This window comes from Phocoena phocoena, chromosome 14 (assembly GCF_963924675.1).
Source record: "Phocoena phocoena chromosome 14, mPhoPho1.1, whole genome shotgun sequence".
NCBI lineage: Eukaryota > Metazoa > Chordata > Mammalia > Artiodactyla > Phocoenidae > Phocoena > Phocoena phocoena.
Genome location: NC_089232.1, coordinates 79,020,706 through 79,042,595, shown reverse-complemented (window position 1 = coordinate 79,042,595; position 21,890 = coordinate 79,020,706). Strand labels below are relative to the sequence as shown.

Genomic DNA, 21,890 nt, shown 5'->3' with positions numbered 1-21,890 from the left:
ATTACTACTATTATCACATAGCACATACCGTGATTTCCGTAGATGACAGATAATTCCTAAGGTCTTATCATTTATTTTTAGCCGGACATTCATTTAGTATGTGTGGCAGGAACCATTTTCTCCTCCTTTGCAGCTCCCACCTAGGCCCATAAAGCAGGAAGTTCCCCCGATGGGTCCCGAGAAGGTAAGTCCTGCCCCTCTCTTCACCTGTCACTCCTCGGGAGAGGAGGAGTGACAGCTGATGACATGGGGGGAGGAAACTGATTATGGGTGGCTAGTCCCCTCCCTTTCTTTTTGAGATCTGCCTGTGAGGAGAATACACTTTTCTTCTGCTCTTGTCCTTTCAGTGGTGAACGTTTGTGAGACAAAAGGGTAAACCGCGGACTCTGGTTCCAGAGAAGCATTATCTGTCCAATACATTCATATGGCTATGGAGCGTTTGAGATATGGCCCGTCTATGCTGACAGGTACTGTGAGTACACAACAGATGGCAAAGAGTATGCAAAAACAAGAATGCTAAAATATCTCATTCACATTTTTATACCGATTACATGCTGAAATGGTAAATATTTAGGACAATTTCACCTATTTTGTGTTTCTTTTCTTAATGTGACTACTAGAAAATTTCAAATTCCACAAGTGGTTCACATCACAGTCCTATTAGACAGCACTAATCCAGAGGCCACCTCTCTGGGTCCCATGGGTGGGAATCAAGTTGGGAGGCAGCCCTTCTGAGAAAGCACACATGCTCTCCAGATCTATCCTTGTGCTTGGCAGGGTTGTCTGAAGATCTGGGCAGGGAGCAAGTATGAGGAAGGCTGACCGTGGAAAATCAAGCCATGGTCGACACTCCAATCCTCCCAACGATAAAGTGACTTCAGTTTCCACCTAGCTGATCCCTCTATCTCTTAACTGATTGCAACTTGGGAAGACAGGGTGCTATTTATTGCTCTTTCCCCATCAAACCCCAAAGATATGACAGAAATATTTCTATGCCCATGGAAGGAGCACAAGCCTACAATTCAGATGCAAGCACAAAGCAAACCTAATAGTCCTCTCCAGGTCCCTAGGGGCACAGGTTTCAAAAACATCTACACTGATTGCAGTTGAGAGATCTACTGCAGATGGTTTTCAGCAGAAGCAAACATGGGCATGAGTGGCAAAGCTCCCCAGGGAACAGGATTCTGAGAAAAGTGGGATTCCATAGCAATAAGACAGTGACAGTGGCCACTGGGACACTTAACTGGAGGAACACAGAGCTTAAATGGGGAAATGGACATTAGGAAGGCAGAGTGACTGCAGGCAGGGACGTGTAAAATAAGTCAGTCTCAGAGAGGAGACAGACATGGGTATTTTCCCTTCCTCCATATGGAGAACGCACACCGCATTTAACCCCTTCATGGGAGACCTACCCAGCCAAGCTCTAGACAACTGGTTTGACCTGATACGCTGGCAAAGCTAAACTCAGTAAGCTTTTCTCTGCCGACTCTCCTCTGCTCCCACACCAACAAGCCATGCTCTCCAGCATTCTAGGAATGTGTATTTGGACTGAACTAAGAACAGGATTCAGGAACCTTGTTTCACTTGGCTGTTTCAGGGCTGGTGATTCGCTTGAGTTTCCTAAATTACACAGCAATGGAGCTGATGCTGAAACTGTTTTAATTTTTTTCGCTTTTTCTTTTAGAGTTTTAAAAAATGAGATGCATGGAAAACTTGGAGTGGGATTAACTTAACTTCATATTTGCTGAAGAAGCTATACTCCTCAAGCGTAAGAAGGTATATTCTGCTGAAGGAACCTGATATTACCCAGACACCTAACTCAGACCGCTCTGGCTAGGATAGAGCAGAAACCAGGAATATCATCTTTGAACTTTACTTTTGTTGAACTTACGAATTTTGGATTTTGATGTAATTGAACTTTAACTGAAAGGGCAAGAGGATTTGATTTTAAGGATGTCAATTTCTTCCTGGGAATTTAATAATGAGAATTTAAATTTGGGCCATTTTAAAGTTGCTGACCTGTAATACTTGGCGTATTTCTACTCTCACTGAAGCTTGTTGCTTAACTTCTGATGAGCTTTAATCATCATTCCAGTTGGGCCAAATGTGAGATAGGAAATAGAAGAGAGAGTAGATTTTTAGCCTAGTCCACAGGGAGTCAGAAGAGTGCGCTGTTCTGACCTACCTTAGAGTTTTCAGAAGCACAGGCTGTGCTGCTGCCACTACTGATCCCAGGAGGACACGCCACGAGACTCATAGGTACAAGAGGTGTGGCCCCAGGAAGAGGGGACATCAGGACCAGGTCCCGACAGACCCTGGACTCCTTTCTCCCCTCACTGGCAAGAGGTTTCATTATTAAGCTGAATTAGTTAAGGAAACAAAAAGCCCATTGCCCTCTCCTCATCTTTCCATTATGAGGAGAAAACTTTCACTCCAACCAACAGGCAGAAACCATGGGAAGAGCACTTCTGGCATCTCTCCCCTCCTTATTCCTCCCCACAGGAGGAGAGCAGACTTCAAAGCCAGGCGTAACGCGGCTACTCCCCGCCAGCCCTGCCTGTCCTCAGTGTGCACTCATCCTTGGCTTCCCTCTAGAATGACTTTCTATAGCAGCTCTAACTAGTCAAATTTCAAACAAGTGTGAACTTTTGTGAAAGACAGACCATTGGGTTGCAGATCCAGGCCATGCTCCCTAATTCCAGCTTTGCCAAAAATATTTATTTATTGTTGATATTTACTTTCATCTTTCTGAATTCTAAAAGGGGCTGTGAGTGAAGGCGGGGTGGAACCATGATTAAGCATCATCCTCATACTCTGTTGCATCCAGGCCCCGGAAAAAAAACCATCTCTTCTTTGAGCTGAGATCCTGGCCTGGGAATAAAGCTGAGGAAACCAGGTTGAAGGAGTGCCCCTCAGGACCTGCACCCTTACTCTGAGCCCCTTCTCATTTCTTATACGGCTCTCCCAGAGAGCTCCCTGCTTAGCTTGAGTAATATTAAAAAATAAATGTATTAGCTAAAAAATTATAAAAGGAAATCTGTAGAAGGAAAAAATATATTGCAAGTTCAGAAATTCAAAGGATGATATCATGATATTACCACGTACACATTCCATTTACATTTTCAAATTCTTTCTGACACGTCCACATCTGGAAAGCTGATTAGAAGTTAAACTATTTTGAGAAACTGAAATTTTAAGACAACCTTTTATGCACTTACCAGACATATCTTCATTATTATTTAAATGACAAACATTCAGGAAGTTGAAATGCTCTTTCATGTGGGCGTCAAGGTTGGCTGCCGTTTTGGAAACAATACCCTATGACAGTGGTTCTCAAAGTGTGGTCCACAGACCACAAGAGTCCATGACTCTTTCAAGAGGTCTGCAAAGTCAAAATTGTTCACCTTTTTGACTTTTACCACTAAAACATTATTTACCTTTTTTCACGATGTTGACACTTATATGATGGTGAAAAAGCAATGGTGGATAAAACTGTGGGGACTTTTCACAATCAAGGGAGTGGCACCAAAATGTACTAAGTGTCACTGTGTTCTCCATCGGCATTTCACTTGAGAATGTTCTTGATGAAGGAGTAAAACTGATTGATTTTATTAAATCTCAACCACTGAGTGCATATCTAAGTGCATAGCTTAGATATCTGCATATCTAAGAACTGAGAGATACACGTGAAACATCTCACTGTGTACTGAAGCGTAGTAAGGAAAAAGCATTTGTGTGACTGTCTGAGTCATGAGTAGCTGAAGCAGCTGCTTTGGCACGCATTACCATTTGTGCTTGAAAGAACAACAGGTAGACAAACTATAGCTATTCAGACTCGAATATGCGGCAAACATTTTCTCCAATGTGAACAAAGTGAGCGTGTCACTTCCAGGAAATTAACTCACAGTATTTGTTGCCAGTGATACAACTGAAGCTTTCAAGCAAAAATTCGAGTTTTGGAAAACGTGTACCTACCACTGTGAGCTTGCCAACTTCCCAATACTTAAAAACTCACTGGATAAGATGGGCGTCCAGAATAACCCATGTGGCTTTGTGGATAGCGTATAATGCACTGTACCAACACCTGGATGATCTGTGTAACTGAGCGAGCCAACTTTCCAAACTCTGAACGCATTACATTCCAAATCATACATGGGCAGAAGATCCAATCAAAGTGCAATCCAAAACAACAGTTTTAATATAAGAGAGCACAGAAAGATCAAGGATAGGGTTTCTGACTCCACACTACACCTAGTCTTTAAGAATTTATCATCTGTTGAGTTTTACAGCAACATCAAAGAACACCCAAAATTACACCATAGGCTATTAAAGCGCTCCTCCCTTTTCTATACCTTGTACCTGTGTAAGGCTGAAAGCTCTTCGTTTTCTTCAGCCAGAACGACAAAAATTGAATACAGAAACAAACGCGAGAACCCAGCTGTGTTCTATTAAGCCAGACATGTGACTGTAAAATGATGTCACTTTCATTATTTTTTTCTTTTTAAAATGCTGTATTTCCATCTTCCATCAAGAGATGCTATTCATGTCAACCTATAAATGGATCTATATATGAATTAACCTATAAATGAATTAAACAAATATTTTTTTAATGTCTTGGTTTTAATTTCTAATATGCCAAATATCAACAGATATTACATAAACAAAAGCTTTTTAGGGTCCTCAACAATTTTTAAAAATATTAAGGCATCCAAAGATCGAAAGATTTAAGAATAGCCAACCTATGATAATAATTATTTGAACAACCACACTGAGGAGTGCCTGCTTTATACTATGCTGGATACTGGAGCATTTGAGAGAAAAGGCAACAGCCTTGCCCTCAAGGAATTTCTAATTTCACCGGGAGTGTAACTCTCAATTATAATAATTTTACTGTAAAGAAAAGAAACCCTTCATTTTAGGTTTCTTACAGGCTTTTTTTTTTTTTTTTTTTTGCGGTACGCGGGCCTCTCACTGCTGTGGCCTCTCCCGTTGCGGAGCACAGGCTCCGGACGCGCAGGCTCAGTGGCCATGGCTCACGGGCCCAGCCGCTCCACGGCATGTGGGATCTTCCCGGACCGGGGCACGAACCCATGTCCCCTGCATCGGCAGGCGGACTCTCAACCACTGCGCCACCAGAAAAGCCCTTAACTGGGGTTTTTAAAGAAGGATTTGGGCCAACTTAGTAGCATTTCCTAAGTAGGATGAGGATTTTCCACGTCCTTATTTTTGGATGTAGCTATACCAGCAATTGAAAGCGAGCGTTGAGTGTAAAACACGAAGGCTGGAGTTACATGCAAGCACCCCCTTATCTAACCACATCATGTCTGAACCAGGCAAACGGTGTTCTGACCTGCATTTCAGCTTTGTCGACCACTTTCCTAATTTCTAACTCACTAACTTGTTCTCTGCAAAAATGCTTCTAATGACTGAATCAGAAAAGCAATAGGAGAGCAACTCTGACCTGACTCAACTGAAACGCAACCATTCAGAATTGGAGCCAATGCACTTTAAACACGTGTATTCTTTTCCCTTCTGCATATGCATCACCTCGAACGTCGTGCAAATTCACTCTTGGCCTACATGACATAATGATGCTTTGTGAACATTCTCCCCATGATTTCTACACATTCTGCTATGAAATAAGCCTCCTCTGGCTTATTTCATTATGGGATGGGCACTAAGTTCAGCTTTGGGACATTCCTCTCTGAATTGATTGCTTACTGTTCTCGTTAGGCTCTCTGGACGTTCACCAGTTCTTGCCAAACGTTTGGCTCTGAATTAAATGTGGGTAAACGTTTCAAAACTCCACACTATATATGAGTAGTATACACTTATTTTACATTTTTAACACCATGTACAAGCTGTGGCAACATCTGGTGTTTTGCAAACTTGGCCACGTCCAGATGCATTTCCTTTTCCAAATGTGTCCTCTGACATATGAGGGTTGTATTTCAATATGAATTTTACACTCTCTTTCTCTCTCTCTCTAGGATAGCACTGTGTGATTTCAAACATTCATTGTATCTAAACTTTATACTTTCCCTCTCTGAATGGAAAATTTAAAGCTTGCCAATTAATAAAATGAGAACAAATATAAAGCTAGACTAAAGATATCAAATTAATTTATCTCTCTCACTTTTCTATACCTTATTTGACTTAGTAGAAAACCACCTCTTAACATAGTTTACAGTAAAAGAATATCTTGCTGAGAATTACACCATCTGAGCTAAGACAAAGCAACGCCACAGTTAACTGACTCAATCCCTACTGGGTCAGCTATGCATCTTTTCCTCAGGAAAAAATGCACATATGTCCACAAACAACTGTGTCATACATTTTCTCGTGGTTGGAGGGCATCTTAAAGATATACAATTAAGAAACTAAGGTGATGAGAATGTGCTGTAACTTAAAATCATCTGACTTAAAACATCATAAATACCAACTAAAACTGAGTAGACTCTACATCCAACTCCTAAGTTTGTTTAATCAGGAGTAAGTAATTGCTGTTGGGAAGTCTAGGCTGTCTGTCCACCCCATACCGTGCTCACAATTAGCACGTGGCCCTGGCTTTGTCTCTGCCCTCATATAAAATATGTAAAACCTCCTTCACCCTGGGCCCCTCCATCTTCCTGGCCAGTCAGGTTGTTTGTCAAGCTCCTTCAGCCGTTTCATAGGTCCCAGCTCTGGAGCCATTTCCTTGGATTTCAACTCCCCACTTGGTTCAGCCCCTTCCCTCCAGTATGTACTTGTGGCACTGCTAGTACTTACTTGGACTCAAACCTCTTCTCATCCTTGGAGAGTCACCCAGTATTTGCTGGACTCTTGTCTTTCCCCAGACATTGTGAGGTTCCTGCCGGGCTTTCCTCATTTAGATTCAGCCCTGCTCTGGAAACATCCCGAGACAGGGTGCTCTGCTTGGACCGAAAATGCTTGGGGCTCTCTGGCCCCACTGTTCTCCCACAGTCCCTACAAAGGCTCCAGGTCCCTTGACTCTAGCTGTTTGTTTCTATGACTTCTTAGAAATAGTACCATTCAGTGGTTAAGAGCAAAGACCCTGGAATAAGCCTCCTTGAGTTCAAATTGTGGCTCTCTATTACCAAATTAACTTTGTTGAACCTCTGTTTCCTCACCTATTAAAAGTAGGATAATACTATCATCTATTTCAAGATTCCTCAGTCACTGCCTCTGCCTGAAGAAGACAGAAGTTAACACGAGATTCCTGAGGCGAAACCACGTAGCTGGTTAAGTGGCAGGTTCAAACTTCAAAGCCATGTGACTCTAAACCCGTGCTCTTTTCAAATATATCACGCTACATCCCTTTACAATCATCCTTACTTTTTTCCTTAAAAACAACAAAAATGATTATCTCCTCTTTATAGCAGTGGCTGTAAAATTTAAAACCAAGTTATTAACTAAATTCATTGAGTTACAATAATAAGGAAATGAAGTCATTGGTTATCCACGACTATTAATCTAGCAAGTTAGTTAAAACTAGCATTCCCCACAGATGTTTGAACATCTACCTGGGCCAACCTCCAGATGAATGACTTGGATTCTTGGCCTCTACACTCAATTTTCATGATAATAATAGCTATAATAAAAATTCATGGGATAGGGTCCTGGGCAGACTTGCCAACTTGGGGGAAAGAGAAGGCAGCAGCAAAGGTAGGGAAGAGAGAATGAAAGGAAGTTCCAAACGCAATGCAGTTCAGCAGTTGAAACCAGCAGCTGGGAGATCTTCTAGGAGAGATAATGCCCCGTGTCCAAGCAATGAGAAATTCACATTTGTTGAAGAGTGGCGTCTGGGTGAGAGGGCAAGAAGGGGAGGAGAATAACCCACATTATCTATTTTGTGTGAAACTCTACAATGTTAAAGGATCGAGAGGAGAAGTTAGAGTCCAATTAAAGGGCTCAGGCCTGGGCATGGAGCGGACATTGGAAATTGCCACACAGACTCACATGGGTAATTCTACCACCAAGTCATGTACTACGTAGCATTCACGCGAAACTGTTTTAAGACCTGGACTTAACTGTCGCTAAGCTGGTAGGCTGGCTCTGAGTGCAAGTAATGTGGGCTTGGCACTGGAGGTTCTTTCCACTTGTCAATTGGAAAGAACAGGATGGAATATTTACTATAAAATGCCATATTATGAGAACTATAACATGAACAAAATGCACATGCAAATTAGAACAGTTAAGCCTGATTTATATTGCCTGCACAACTGTGATAGAGGAAAATGATCTCCCAATTAAAATACCTCATGCTTAACAAAGAACAAAACTGCCAAACATGTAAGTATTCCCTATTTCAAGAAAGCAAATAAAAACAAAATCGACAGAATGTAAGAGCAATTTTCATTTCTTCTAAAGCGGCCAATCTACTTTAAACTCTTATCTTTTTGGTTACCTTGGTCACAGCTTTTGGAGAAAAGGTCACTGAATCCACCACAGTGATGAGGTCACCTGGGAGGAGACGATCAAAGTACTTCATGCAGGCGTCAAAGGCGCACAGCCACTCGGGGGAGGATGCCGGGACTTGTTTAATGAGGTGAGGGTCTCCAGTCCAGAACAACTTCTGTAACCAGATGGTGTACAGAGAGCTTGGGGAAAGCATGCGCCCATCCTTTTCAGGGATTTTGGGAACAAGTTTGGAAATGGATAAGATATTCTGACTTGAAAGGACTGGCTCCAACACCTCAAGAGGATTCATGTTTTCATCTGTCAGCTTTTTGTAATTAAGACCTATCGGAAAGAAAAGGGGAAAAAAGAGAGTAGTTCATTCCCAGATAACCATACAGGAGCTTTCAAATACACACACAGCCCCTCTGCGTGGCTGAATGAAAACATTTAGTTACAGCACAGCTTCATTTGTCAATGAGATTCATCAGAAGATCTGAGTTCCAAGCCCTGCCTGCAACTTAACCAACTGTGCGACCCTGAACAGGTCACTCAACTGCTGTGAGCGCCAGTGTCCTCATTTGTATCCTGGAGATGGCAATATCTCTTCGCTTCTTCAGTCCCCCCGTGGCACCTATGTCTTCTATCAGTGCTCTCACCAAACTGCACTGTATTCGTTATTCATCTAGTACCTCATCAACTACCTGAAGGCAGGGACTGAATCTTACTCCCTTTCCTCTGTGTCTAGTCCAGGGTCTAATTCAGCTACTCAGTAAACCACTGATAGACTGAAGTAAATACTCACAGTTGTTATGAATAGCAGATGAATGCAGCTTTGCAAGTGCCTTGTAAATTGTAAAGTATCATACAGATTTGAGAGGTATTAACACGGCTAATTTCTTAGTTATGAGCTACAGACACCATTCTAAAGACTTCCACAGGGCTTCCCTGGTGGCGCAGTGGTTGGGATGCCGGGGATGCGGGTTCGTGCCCGGTCCGGGAGGATCCCGCATGCCGCGGAGCGGCTGGGCCCGTGAGCCATGGCCGCTGAGCCTGCGCGTCTGGAGCCTGTGCTCCGCAACGGGAGAGCCCACAACATTGAGAGGCCCGCGTACCGCCAAAAAAAAAATTCCACAATTTATCAAAGATTCAAAGGCTCTTATTTTAAGGGTTCCATACATACTTTAAACATGTAGGTCCACTTAAGTGAAATTCTGCCAAATTGCCTATTGGGAAGTGTCTCAGCCTTGTCATTTATGTAGATAAAATATAACCAGTGGAAGCAGGGAAAACACCTTTGGTGTACTAGTCAGAAACTTTGGATTTTAGTACCATGTCTGCGTTAAGTCACTGTGTGACTTAAGTTTCTCCAGTATTTAACTCCCTCAACAGTAAGTAAAGGAGTTGGAGACAGAATAAAGTCTATTAGCATAAAAATACTGTGGTTTCACAGTTATGCCAGCCACAATGCAGGAACAGGACTGTATATAGAAAATTGCCCTAGATTAAATTTAAAGAATGAGTTCAAGCAGGAAAATGATTAACTTACCTGATGCAACTACCTTAAATTTCTTTAGCAGCCGAATGTGGGTTTCTGGTTTAATGGTGTATTTCCCCAAATCTGCACAGCCACAGCTTTCCAGCAGAGTGAAATAATACAGCAGTCTTTCATGATCAAAGCCATCAATCGTGGGATAAATATACTTGACCATGTGCTTGTGAAAGGCTTCGGGACTGGTCTTCAACGTCTCGAAGAGATGAAGGGACTGGGCTCGATTTTCAATTTCTACTGTGGACAAACTGAAATTAAGAGACAAAGAAAGTATGTTAAGATTGGTAAGATTTGGTTCCTTTATTAAACAACATGTTTTTTGTTTGTTTGGAAACCTAGGAAGAAAGGCTACTTCTTACAAATCCCTTCTTGCTGCCTAATCAAAGACAGGAAACCACCAGTGTGTGCAGGTAGTTTATATAAAGGGAAACAAACGTGTTTCAAATGGTACTATATGGTTTTCACGTTGTCTCATGCGGGTCTACAGTACCCTGTAGTTCTCTACAGAGAACTGCCCAGTGCTTACTAGCTAGGAAATGAACCCAGATCTGTCACCTTCTACTATGCATTATTTATTCATATCACAAGAAAAATTTAAAACCTGAGCTTCCTTATAGAAATGTAAACAAATTTATTACTTCAGGAATTTAGGAAATAGAGAAGTGAAGAAACAACCCCAACTTTTAGGCATAAATTTTATATCAGAGGCTTGAACTGACAGTAGACATAACCTTGATACTGTGTTCAAACAGAATTAAAATAGAAAAGAAGAGATACCTGCACTTTCACTTGAATTATCTGTAGTAACGAATGCCACTTGAAGAAAGCACACATCAATATTTTCATCCTGACTTAGCTGTCTTTATAATGTTATTTTTTTTAAAGTCATTTAAGGTTAAACTCTTGAAAAAAAAATTTAAGGACTTCTGCTTGGTTGATCAGTTTGTGTTTTTTGGGTGACGGGGAGGGCTTAATTTTGGTCTCATGCTTCTCCCTGGACAGAACACAGTGCCTCCTGCCCAGCATAATCCCAATGCCCCACACGGGATGAGTTTCAAGCTTTCTAACCGTAAGAGGCCTTCAAGCAGCCTTTGGCACCAACAGAAACTCCCAGCTTCCAGGGTTTGTAGAGTAGCAATGAAAGTACCTAGGAGCAGGAAGTGAGACCTCTGACAGGATCAAAGTTAGGTTTCATATCATTTAAAAGCAACTCTTCTGAAATACGATACCCTGTTTACTGGAATTCCCCCTAAGTGCCAAGACATGTTTTTCTTTTACGTAAAGTTAATACACAATATACTTTAAAATTTGTATCAGGATGTGATACTTGGGATAACAGCAGTGATTTATAAAGTCAAAATATCAAGCAATTCAAAAATGCTCTTTTAACTTTCACTTCAAGAGAAACCCTATTTTTCTATTAAGACACGGTTTAAACATTTACAAAAATATCCCTATCTATAAAAATGTCCCAGAGTATCCGTCTATTCATAACATGCTTTATTTATTACTTTGCCTGTCTCCCTCACTAGACCATGTACCACTTGATGGCAAAGATGATACCACATCTTCTTCAGCTTTAGCTTCTCAGTACCAAGCACCAGTGTGTGGTACAAAGGAAACACTCGACACGTGCCTTATGAATGCCAAATAGACGGGAGAATGAACCAAAACTTAGGTGTCCTCTACGGACAAGGCCCTGTGCTCAGCACTGGGGAGGGTATAGAGTTGCAACACAGTTGCAACTCATCCAGCAGTTGCATTATACATACTTAAAAAACACTGCAGAATAATGGTGTGGGCTGACAAAGGACATGCAATTATATTCCAGTTACGAGTGGGGTCACTAAAGCTGTCATTTCAGAGGAGGCAGGTATCGATGACACCAGAAGGCTTATTGAGAGAAGTACTTGAGCTTGGTATTGTAGAAAGGAATGCAGCAGAAATAATATGAACAGAAGTATTAAGACAAGAAAGCACAAGGCCTGTACAGGAAATAGCGAGTATAAATGGACGGCTATTTCAAAACTCTTCGGACACTATCACTATTCAAAGAACGCAAGGTCACCCCTGAAAGACACAGGCAGACCTTGTTTTACATGGTGCTTTGCTTTACTGTGCTTCACAGACATTGCATCTGTTTTTACAAATGGAAGGTTGGTGGCACCCCTGGGTCAAGCAAGTCCATTGGTGCCGTTTTTTCCGACAGAGTTTGTTCACTTCGTGTCTCTGTGCCACATTTTGGTAATTCTCGCAATATTTCAAACTTTTTCGTTATTATATATCTGTCATGGTGATCTGTGATCTTTGGTGTTCCTATTGTAACTGGGCATTGTTTTAGCAATAAGGTAACTTTTTTTTAAAAAATAAATTTATTTATTTATTTATTTTTGGCTGCTCTGGGTCTTCATTGCGGCACGCAGACTTTCTCTAGTTGTGGTGAGCGGGGGCTACTCCGCTCTGGTGCGCAGGCTTCTCACTGTGGTGGCTTCTCTTGTCGTGGAGCACAGACTGTAGGCACGTGGGCTGCAGTAGCTGCAGCACGCGAGCTCAGTAGTTGCAGCATGTGGGCCCAAGAGTGCACGGGCTTTAGTAGTGTGGCTCGCGGGCTCTAGAGTGCAGGCTCAGTAGTTGTGGCGCACGGGCTTAGTTGCTCCGTGGCATCTTCCCAGACCAGGGATCGAACCCACGTCCCCTGCATTGGCAGGCGGATTCTCAACCACTGCGCCACCAGGGAAGTCCCTAAGGTATCTTTTAATTAAGGTCTGCACGTTTTTTAGACATATTTTCCACACTTAATAGACTATAGTATAGTGTAAATGTAACTTTTATATGCACTGGGAAACAAAAACATTCATGTACCAGCGTTATTGTGATATTGGCTTTATTGCAGTGGTCTGTAACCAAACCTGCGATTTCTCCCGTACTGTACACCCAGTGGTATATGAAAGTCACAGAATTCCTGATGTTCCTTCATAATTTGCAAAGTGAAGTCTGAAAACAACGCAGTGAAGAAGGAAATAAGAAACTGTGTCATCCCATTAAGATGATTCACGCTGACAAAGACTTGCAATCAGAGCGACATGCCCGATGGAAGAGGAAAGAAACCCTGCACTTATTCCATGGATTACGTGGCAGGCAAGTGAGAGACTGTCATCAGAGAGGTTAAGTGACGCCTAAGACCAAACGTCCAGATCTGTCTGGACTCCGCATGGCTGGGGCTGCTCACCTAGTCACAAAGCGGCCGTCAACCAATGGCGCTTAAGCGCCCTCACTAACAACCATTTCAAAACCAGGATTCTTTCTGTGACAGACATTAGCTCTCTCTCGGGGGCAGTCATCTAAAAGAGTTCTCCTGTCACACTTCACTGCTATCCCCTGGCAAGCAGCGTATCTGAGACTCATCTACAAAATGGACAATGGCTAAACCATAACAGCTTTAGTCCATCTGTGTTCGACTAGATTCTGAATACAGTCTCTCTCAGTCGACGCTACTTTCCCCCCTCGCCCACCCACCTATTCTTCTATGCCTGCGGTTTACTTTGCCTGATGTGCAATTTTCCCTGATTATCTTGTCAAGAGAGATACTGGAATACTTTTACTGACACGTGATAAACATGAAAACCTCCCTCTTCAGTAAATTACAAGGTACTAAGATCTTCCATAGATGCCAGTAATTGATAACCCATTTTAAGAGTTCCCATCGAAAGATGCTGTTATCTTCCTTTTGGAACAAGAAATGAAATCTCTGCTTAGAAAACAATTCCAAAGAACCCACATTCAAGAGAGTAGGAAGAAATACAAGGAAACTACGGTGGAACTTTCACTGATTAAATCAGTAGTTACCCTTAAAAATTGTTTAAGTGGTTTTTCTAAGCTTTAGCTATAAGGCAACATATATATATATATATATATATATATATATATATATATATATATATATGTATATATATACACACACACATATATAAATATATATATATACACACATATATAAGTATATATATGGTGCAAATTTAACTTTCAGAGATTAACTACAAGAAGAAAATTAGCATTAGTTGTACTAAAGGCACAAGGAATAAGTTATTAGCACTAATCCCATGATTAAGGGATTCTATAACGGCTTCAAGTTGTCAATCAGCCGAAACTGTGATTCAAGAACAGCATGAACTGAAAGGACTTATATTCATGGGGGGAAACACATTTATTGAAATGCATTTTACTTTACTCAATCTGAGACTGAGTGATAATACTGATACAATTCCATGAGTTGACTGAAGAGGAGAGAAGAAGGCGAGAGGGAGAGAGCTCCTGGGAAAGGCTGGAGCGAGCAAAGGGATGGGGTCCACTGGTCCACACGGTTCAGATGCAGAACTTCTAAGCATTTCCCCCAAAGACTAACCCTAAAAGTGTGAAGATACAGAAATCCACATGAATGACCATGACCATGGGTGAATAGGCCTCCACCACTGATTCCTATGGGAAGACACAATTCTACCCTCTAAATCACAACTACTCCGACCTGAGGGAAACAGTCCAAGATATTTGCCACACAAACGCCTCAGAATGAACGTGATGTGGCAGCCCTGACCTGCAGTGCTGCCTGACAGCTGAATACGTGGTTATGCTGGGGAAACGTGGTAAAAAATAATCATGGCCTTTTCCAGTTTTTCCAACATTTTAGCCAAGTGTCTTTGCAAACCAAACAATGAACTTTAACTTTGCAAGGTCACCTACACAGTTGATGAGAGAATCAATAATGAGTACCTTGGAGTCTGTTTCTTGTCACCCTAGTACTTGGTGAGTTCCTTTGTGGAACGTTTTCTGTGGACAGAGTGGTGATGTGGAAAGAAGCCCATGTGAATAGGCTTCCTCCATAAGGACAGCTCGGACCCCTTAAGCCTTTTCATTTCTCATAAAATGTCAATTCCGACTGGTTTATGTAGTCTCATATTATCACCTCTCTAACAAAAAGATATTTTCAAAGACACCATAGCACAGAAACAGCAACAGGCATCATTTACTGAACACATCTTATACGTTAAGTACTATGTCATCTCATTTAATTCTCACAAAGCATGTATATTATAACTGATAGCACACTGTCCTGAAAAATAATTGTTAAAAAATCAGATTTGCAATGCTAGGCTGATAGCAGTCAGAGGGTGAGTTCAGTAAATCTGGTCTGTTTCCAGAATTAACAATAGCAACTACTTTTTTTTTCCTTTGAGCATCTAATACATGTCAGGCATTTTGTATAAATCTCTCAAATCTCAGAGCAATTCTGCAAAATGGAATAAGAACACTCAGTTTGCAGAGGAGGAAACTTAGGAACAGAGGGATGAAACAACTTGCCCGCCACGTACACACTAGAAGGAGGTCACACGATTTAAACCCAGACCTGCAGGATCCAAAGACTGTGCACTTTCCACAAGACGAAAACAGGCCCCAAAATGCATCTTTTTGCTTATTACATTTTGTGCCAGCATCAGGAATTTTTTCCTATCTGGGGGAAAAGTGGCCTTAAAAATCACAACACGGAAAGGAAGGTTGCAGATACATGGAAACAATTGCTTCCATTTTGGTGATGGTACTAATTAGTTCTTCCATTTTTAGGACTGGAAGATTTCTTCTTATGTACAATGCAAATCACAGTCTCGGTCATGATCAGGATCATGGTCCTTTAGGCCAAAGAAAGAGCAAAATTTTATGTATGGCTCAATTTAAAAAAATAAGTAAGACCTATGACCTGACTTTCTACATTCAACCTTCCTACTCTAAATGGATTTTTCCTGGTTTGAATTTTCACTTATCTTCTTTTTCAATGTTATAACATACTTTTAAGAAGCTAAGTTGCCTTAAATCCCCTCTCTACACACCAACTATTCTCAAACTCCTCAACTAAGTCAAGAAGAGAAGGCCAGAACTGAGAATTCTTCACCATGTGACAATCTGGACACACACCTGCCTATGAGCGACAGCAACCCCCAGGCAGAGATTCTGTGTCATTTGTTTCAGCGCAGGAAAAGGCAGATGCATTATAGCTCATTCACCTCCCCACAGCTACAGTGTGCTCTTGCCCATCCTTACACTTGAGACCAAAAGAATCCTACCAGGGAATGTGAAACTGACTGTGCAAAACAGCACAGCACAGAGCCCCTTCCCAGGGCCCCGAAAGAGGCAGCACTGATCTAACCAGCAGGGATGAAGAGGCGTCACGATCTCTGCCACCCAAGCAAAATCACTTGGATAACTAATCCCCTGGGTGATGGAAAAAGTACCTACTGGAGTGAAATGAAAATGTAGGATGTATGGCCTTCAGGTCTGCAGTTTAAATAAGAAGGAACAGACGGAGTGTTATCAAGGCTGACAGTGAGAGGCACTACTGGCCCTTATGTAAGCCTTTGCTCACTAGGCCCCATGCGCTCCAGCCACAAAGGCGTTCCTGTAGTTACTCAAAAAGGCCAGGAACGTCCCTGTCCCAGAAATGCCTGAAATGCAATCCCTCTGCTTGAAATGCCTTTTCTTCCATTCTCCAATAGCGAGCTCTTTTTACGTCCGAGAGAGGCCTTTCCCATCTGCTCCCTGTGCATTTCCTTTATGGTACTTACTATGACCAGCAATTTATTTTTTAGTTGTTTTTAACTGTGTGTGTGTGACGGGGGTCTCCCCAATTAGAATATAAGCTCTATAAAGGTAAGGATGTGTCTGTCTTGTTCAGCATTTAAACCTATGCTTGGAACACAAAGGTACTAGGAAAAAGATAATAATAATATTTAATGAATAAACAAATGTGGTCCTATTCTGTCAGCTAGAAACATCCTCTGCCATTTCAAAATGACCCCATATTCAAAACTTACAGACACACATGGAGTCAGCAGGACTGGTAAGAACAATAACAGGAATAATCTCGACAGCATTAAAGAGCGCCCGGCTATATGCTTTCCACGGATTCTCTAGTCTCTACAACCATACCAGGTGGGGATGGTGGTCCCCTTAACTGAGAAAACAGTGACCCCAGAGGATTAAGAGACGTGCCCAGGTACACAGTTGGGGGTATGGGCAGCAGAGCTGGATCTTGAAATGTGGCCTGACTCCAAAACCCATGCCCTCACTGGTAGTTAATGTTATCTGTAAGATGCACCAAAGCGTCTAGAGCAGCCTAGAGGTGAAGATGGCTGTGAAGGCTGCAGTGAGTGAGAAATCAGCCCTGAGCTCAGGGAGCTGAACACGCCCTGGGAGAACCAGTGTCCGCCAGAGGGAGCCGACTCCAGGTGTACACAGCCGCTCAAAGCCATCACTGATGTTGAAAACTACCAAGAAAAAGAAACAAAATGAGGAAGAATAAGGGGAAAAAGGAGACCGGGAACTCCAGTTTGGGTGTTTACGACAATTATCTCTTTCTTACCGGAGTGAAATTCCAGGAATAAACTACCATTAATTATGGATCATGTGTCAGGTACTGTAGGTTTGATATTTCACCAGGAAGTCATTTAATTTTTATGACACCTCACTTAGAGTAAAGGAAAATGAGTTTCAGAGAATTGAATTCTCTTGTGCAGGGACACACAGCTGGAGAGACACAGGATTTGCTCTAGGTTTCTTGATTGGAAGGCTTCTGCTCTATTGTACAATGCTGCCTCACCCGACCTGTGTGTCTGCTTATCTGTACATTCGGTGAGACGAGGAAATACCTCCAAATTCAACCAAGAGGAAGAAGAATGTAAAATTATAGAAAAAAGATCAACTTCAGGGGGGAAGATGGCTTTTATAACGGAACAGTAATAAAAAACCCTAAGGTACAGAACATTATTTTTCTTGCAGCTCTGACCTATTAACTTCCCATTGGCACTGGCTCAACAAGTAAATATTGGGCAATTTCCATTGTACTAACAAGGCTGATCTTTAATACCTGTGATACTAAGCTGAACTGAATTGTAAGGCAAACACCAGGCTTTTAAGTGAAGACCATGAGGCAACAAACCACTTGCTAAATCAATAGGAGGTGTTTTGTCACTCACAAGTAATGACAAAACAGGAGGCAATGATTTCCTGCTTTTGTAATTTCCGTGCGTTTGTATAGTCACACCACTATCAGGTATAATGATCTGCTGGGAACAGTCTTGCACGTTACTAGACTGCCTGATAATTTATAATATATTCAGAGACCAGTGGAGCATCCTGTCTGTACAGACATGGCCACCTTTCACGTCACATTCAACGAAAGGAAAAAGATAGTTAATAAAGTGCCACGATTTTTTTACGCTAATGTGCGTATAAGAAACATTTATTTGAACATATTTCTATGCCTCAAAAATGGTGAAGTCAGTACAATATTTATCATAGATAGCACTATTACCCATGTAGCAATTTCATAAATACTAAAACGTAGAGGGTACAATTTCAAAGATATTAGTAAAAATTAAAGATGATGAGTTATAAGCAGGTCCTGACCATTCAATACTACCCCCACTTCTTGAAACTATTCCTTCCCATGGCTTGCCTAGAACAAGAGCCCTTCCTCTCGACTGCTCTTTTTGTCCCTTTTGCTAGCAGCTCTTCGTCTATCACTAATTGTGGAAGGTCCCCGAGGTCTGTCGTAAGTCTTTCTCCTTTTCTCATTCTATGTTCATCACCCAAAGCACACCCACAACATAGCTTATTTATCATCTATGTGCACATGGCTCCCAAATTAGCATCCCCAGCTCCACCTTCTCTTTTGAATTCCAGATCTATAAGATGCACTGTCTACTTGACCTTTCCTCTTGGGAATTTCAATGTGTATAACTTTTCCATTCCTTTGCCTTTTCCTCACCCTCCCCTGAAATACCTTGTGTCCTTAACTAGTGTTTTCTGTCTCAAATGATGTCACTGTCCAAGAGGCAGACCAAGTAAAATCCTGGAGATAATTCTTGACTCTTCTCCTTTCACTCACCTTCATAGCTAGTTTATTCTTATTAATCAATTTATTTATTACCATGTATGTCACCTTCCAGGTTATCTCTGAAACCTATTCTCACCTCTCCTGTACTCTCAAAGCCCTCCTCCAGGCTATGGTCACCTGTCCTGCAGTCTATTACTACCATAGCTCCCGAACTGGTCCATATATGTCTATGCTGGCCTCCCTAAAATCTTTCCTCAACATTGTCCCCATAGTGGTCTTATCAAAATGCAAATCTGATCATATTACCTCCCTCTCTTTTACCAGAATCTTTAAATACCTTCCTATCACTCTTAGGAAAGAGCCCACAGCCCTGGATAGGGCTTGTACGGTCTGGCTGCAAGGTCTGGTTTCCAGGTTCTCAGCAGCCCCATAACACCCCGTGCTCCACTGACTCTCAGGGCATCACCATACTACCCACCTGTTAGGCTCAAAGACATCATGTTCCATCCTGTCGAAGGGCTTTTGCACTCAACTGTTTTGCCTCCCTAGAAAATGCTTCCCATCTCCTTGTAGTGTACTTAATTTTGAGTCACTATTTAGGTCTCAGCTCAAGAGTTATTTCTTTAGGAAAGCCTTCCCTAACTATGCCAAATCCCCTATTTGGGCTCTCTTACACAGTGCCTGTAACAGTTTTAATTTCACATTTGCTTATGCCATTATTCAATTATAATCTGTCTCCCACCGTAGACTATGAGTTCCAAAACAGCTGAAATGTACTGACTGTTGTAACCCTAGCACCTAACACTGTTCCTAGTACACAAGAGATTGTCAATAAATATCTTCAAATAAATGAATGAATTAAAATCTCAAACTCAGGACTATTATTACTGAAAAACACAAACTAAGACTACAGTTAGCATATTGGTATGTCAGAGACATATGAAGAGAGACTATACAAAGACACTGGTCTACTACAGCTCAAAAGGAAAAGTGAAATTGAACAGTATGACTTCAAGATTCCTTTAAAATAGACTCTGAAAAGAAAGACACGGAAATAAACTTGCATAAGAGTTGTGTGCATGGGCTTCCCTGGTGGCGCAGTGGTTGAGAGCCCGCCTGCAGATGCAGGGGACACGGGTTTGTGTCCTGGTCCGGGAAGATCCCACATGCCGCGGAGCGGCTGGGCCCGTGAGCCATGGTCGCTGAGCCTGCGCGTCCGGAGCCTGTGCTCCGCAACAGGAGAGGCCACAGCAGTGAGAGGCCCGCGTACCGCAAAAAAAAAAAAAAAAAAAAAAAAAAGTTGTGTGCTTACCCACTGTCGGTGAACAGGAACTCCAAATGGGTCATGAAAACTTCCCAACAGGAGACACTGTAGCGCTGGGCCAGAGAAAGAGCAATGCTGTAGACGTTCTCCTCAAGCGTCCTTCACCAACGTCCATCAGCCAGAGGGAAGGGGGAGGAGAGAAACACATGACCTTAATCAGCAAAGAAGACGCTCGTTAGGACCGCTCTCCAGCTGACAGGGGTGCAGCCAGCACAGTCCTTAATAAGACATTTCACAGTAAGTCAGGAAAAGTACACGGAAGGAATTTTAATGCTGTTTTTATCTCTGTGGTGCATTGCAATTGACCGAGGAATTGTCTAGATCAGTGGACCTCAACTGAGGGTGATTCTGTCCCCCAGGGGACATTTGACAGTGTCTGGAGACATATTTGATTGTCACAGTGGGTGAGGAAAAGGAGACAGCTGCTGGCATCTAGCAGGTTAGAGGTCAGCGAGGCTGCCGACCATCCTACAATGCTCAGAACAGCCTTCCCAAAACAAAGAATGACCCAGTCCAAAATGTACTGAGATCAAAAAATTCTGATCTAGATACCAGAGCTTACAGTCAAAAAGCAGTAGAAAGGAAAGGGATCCCTACCCTACAGATAGATATTTGAGAAAGCACAGTTAGTCACTCACCAAATTTTTGTTTTCTACATTGGGCCAGCTACTATGTTAGCTGCTGAGGACATAAAAACAAATTAAGATATTTCTTCAGGAACTTACAGTCTAATGGAGGATGTGAAATGTGAACCAGGAATCAAACAGAATGTGGGGAGTGCTAAAAGAAATGCTACAAAATACTGTGAGGATGGAGACGAGAGAGTGACCAATCTGAGCTGAAGATCGGAGAGTAAACAAGGATTAAATAAGTAGAGGCTGTAAAGAGGGAGAAGAGACAGATGGGCTTCTGACAGAGGAAGCAGAAGGGGGCGTGGTGTCACAACCATGACCATACAGGCCAGCTGAAGGACCTGTATCTTATCCTGTAGGCAATGGAGAGTCAGTGGAAAGTTTAAACCAGGGAATGGTATCATCAGATTTGAGAATCTCTACGCATATAAGGAATTCTGGTCCAGAGTACCTACATAAAGGCCATTTTGGTAAGACTACTGCAAGACCCCTATTTCCCAGAAGTAGAGGAAATATAAGGATGGAATTCTTGGTTGGAAGAATGGTGGACAAAACCACAGAAACGGGAATGAAATACCTGTTATCATTAAGTAATACTGCTAAGACTGTACTTACCCCAGCTAAGGAAACCAGGACATTTATACATTTGATCAGTCTGGAGTTGGCAAATGTTTTCTGTGCAGAGCTCGACAGTAAATCTTTTAGGCTTTACCACCATACAGTCTCTGTAGCATATTCTTCTTTCTATTGCTTTTTATTCTTGTTTTTCCACAAAGCTTTAAAAATGTAAAAAACATTCTATGCTCATAGACTATAAAAAAAGAGGCCAAGGACTGGGTTAAGTCTGTCAATGCCTGGATTATTAGGTAACTGTCAAAAATTATTTCTTGGGCTTCCCTGGTGACACAGTGGTTAACAATCCACCTGCTAATGCAGGGGACACAGGTTCTGAGTCCTGGCCAAGGAAGATCCCACGTGCCGCAGAGCAACTAAACCCGTGCGCCACAACTACTGAGCCCGTGCTCTAGAGCCCGCGAGCCACAACTACTGAGCCCACGTGCCACAACTACTGAAGCCTGCATGCCTAGAGCCTGTGCTGGC

At 42.1% G+C, this 21,890-nt stretch overlaps 1 protein-coding gene across 1 annotated transcript in view; it reads right to left on the bottom strand.

Moving 5' to 3' along the window:
* The window catches only part of NBAS (NBAS subunit of NRZ tethering complex), a 363,692-nt gene that overhangs the window by 93,882 nt on the left and 247,920 nt on the right, over positions 1-21,890 (bottom strand). Inside the window, exons 42-44 of the mRNA XM_065891748.1 lie at positions 20,146-20,256; positions 9,947-10,197; positions 8,408-8,742 (exon numbers count right to left, since the gene is read on the bottom strand). Of these exons, the coding sequence (XP_065747820.1) occupies positions 8,408-8,742; positions 9,947-10,197; positions 20,146-20,256 (697 nt within the window). The remainder of the gene's footprint in view (positions 1-8,407; positions 8,743-9,946; positions 10,198-20,145; positions 20,257-21,890) is intronic.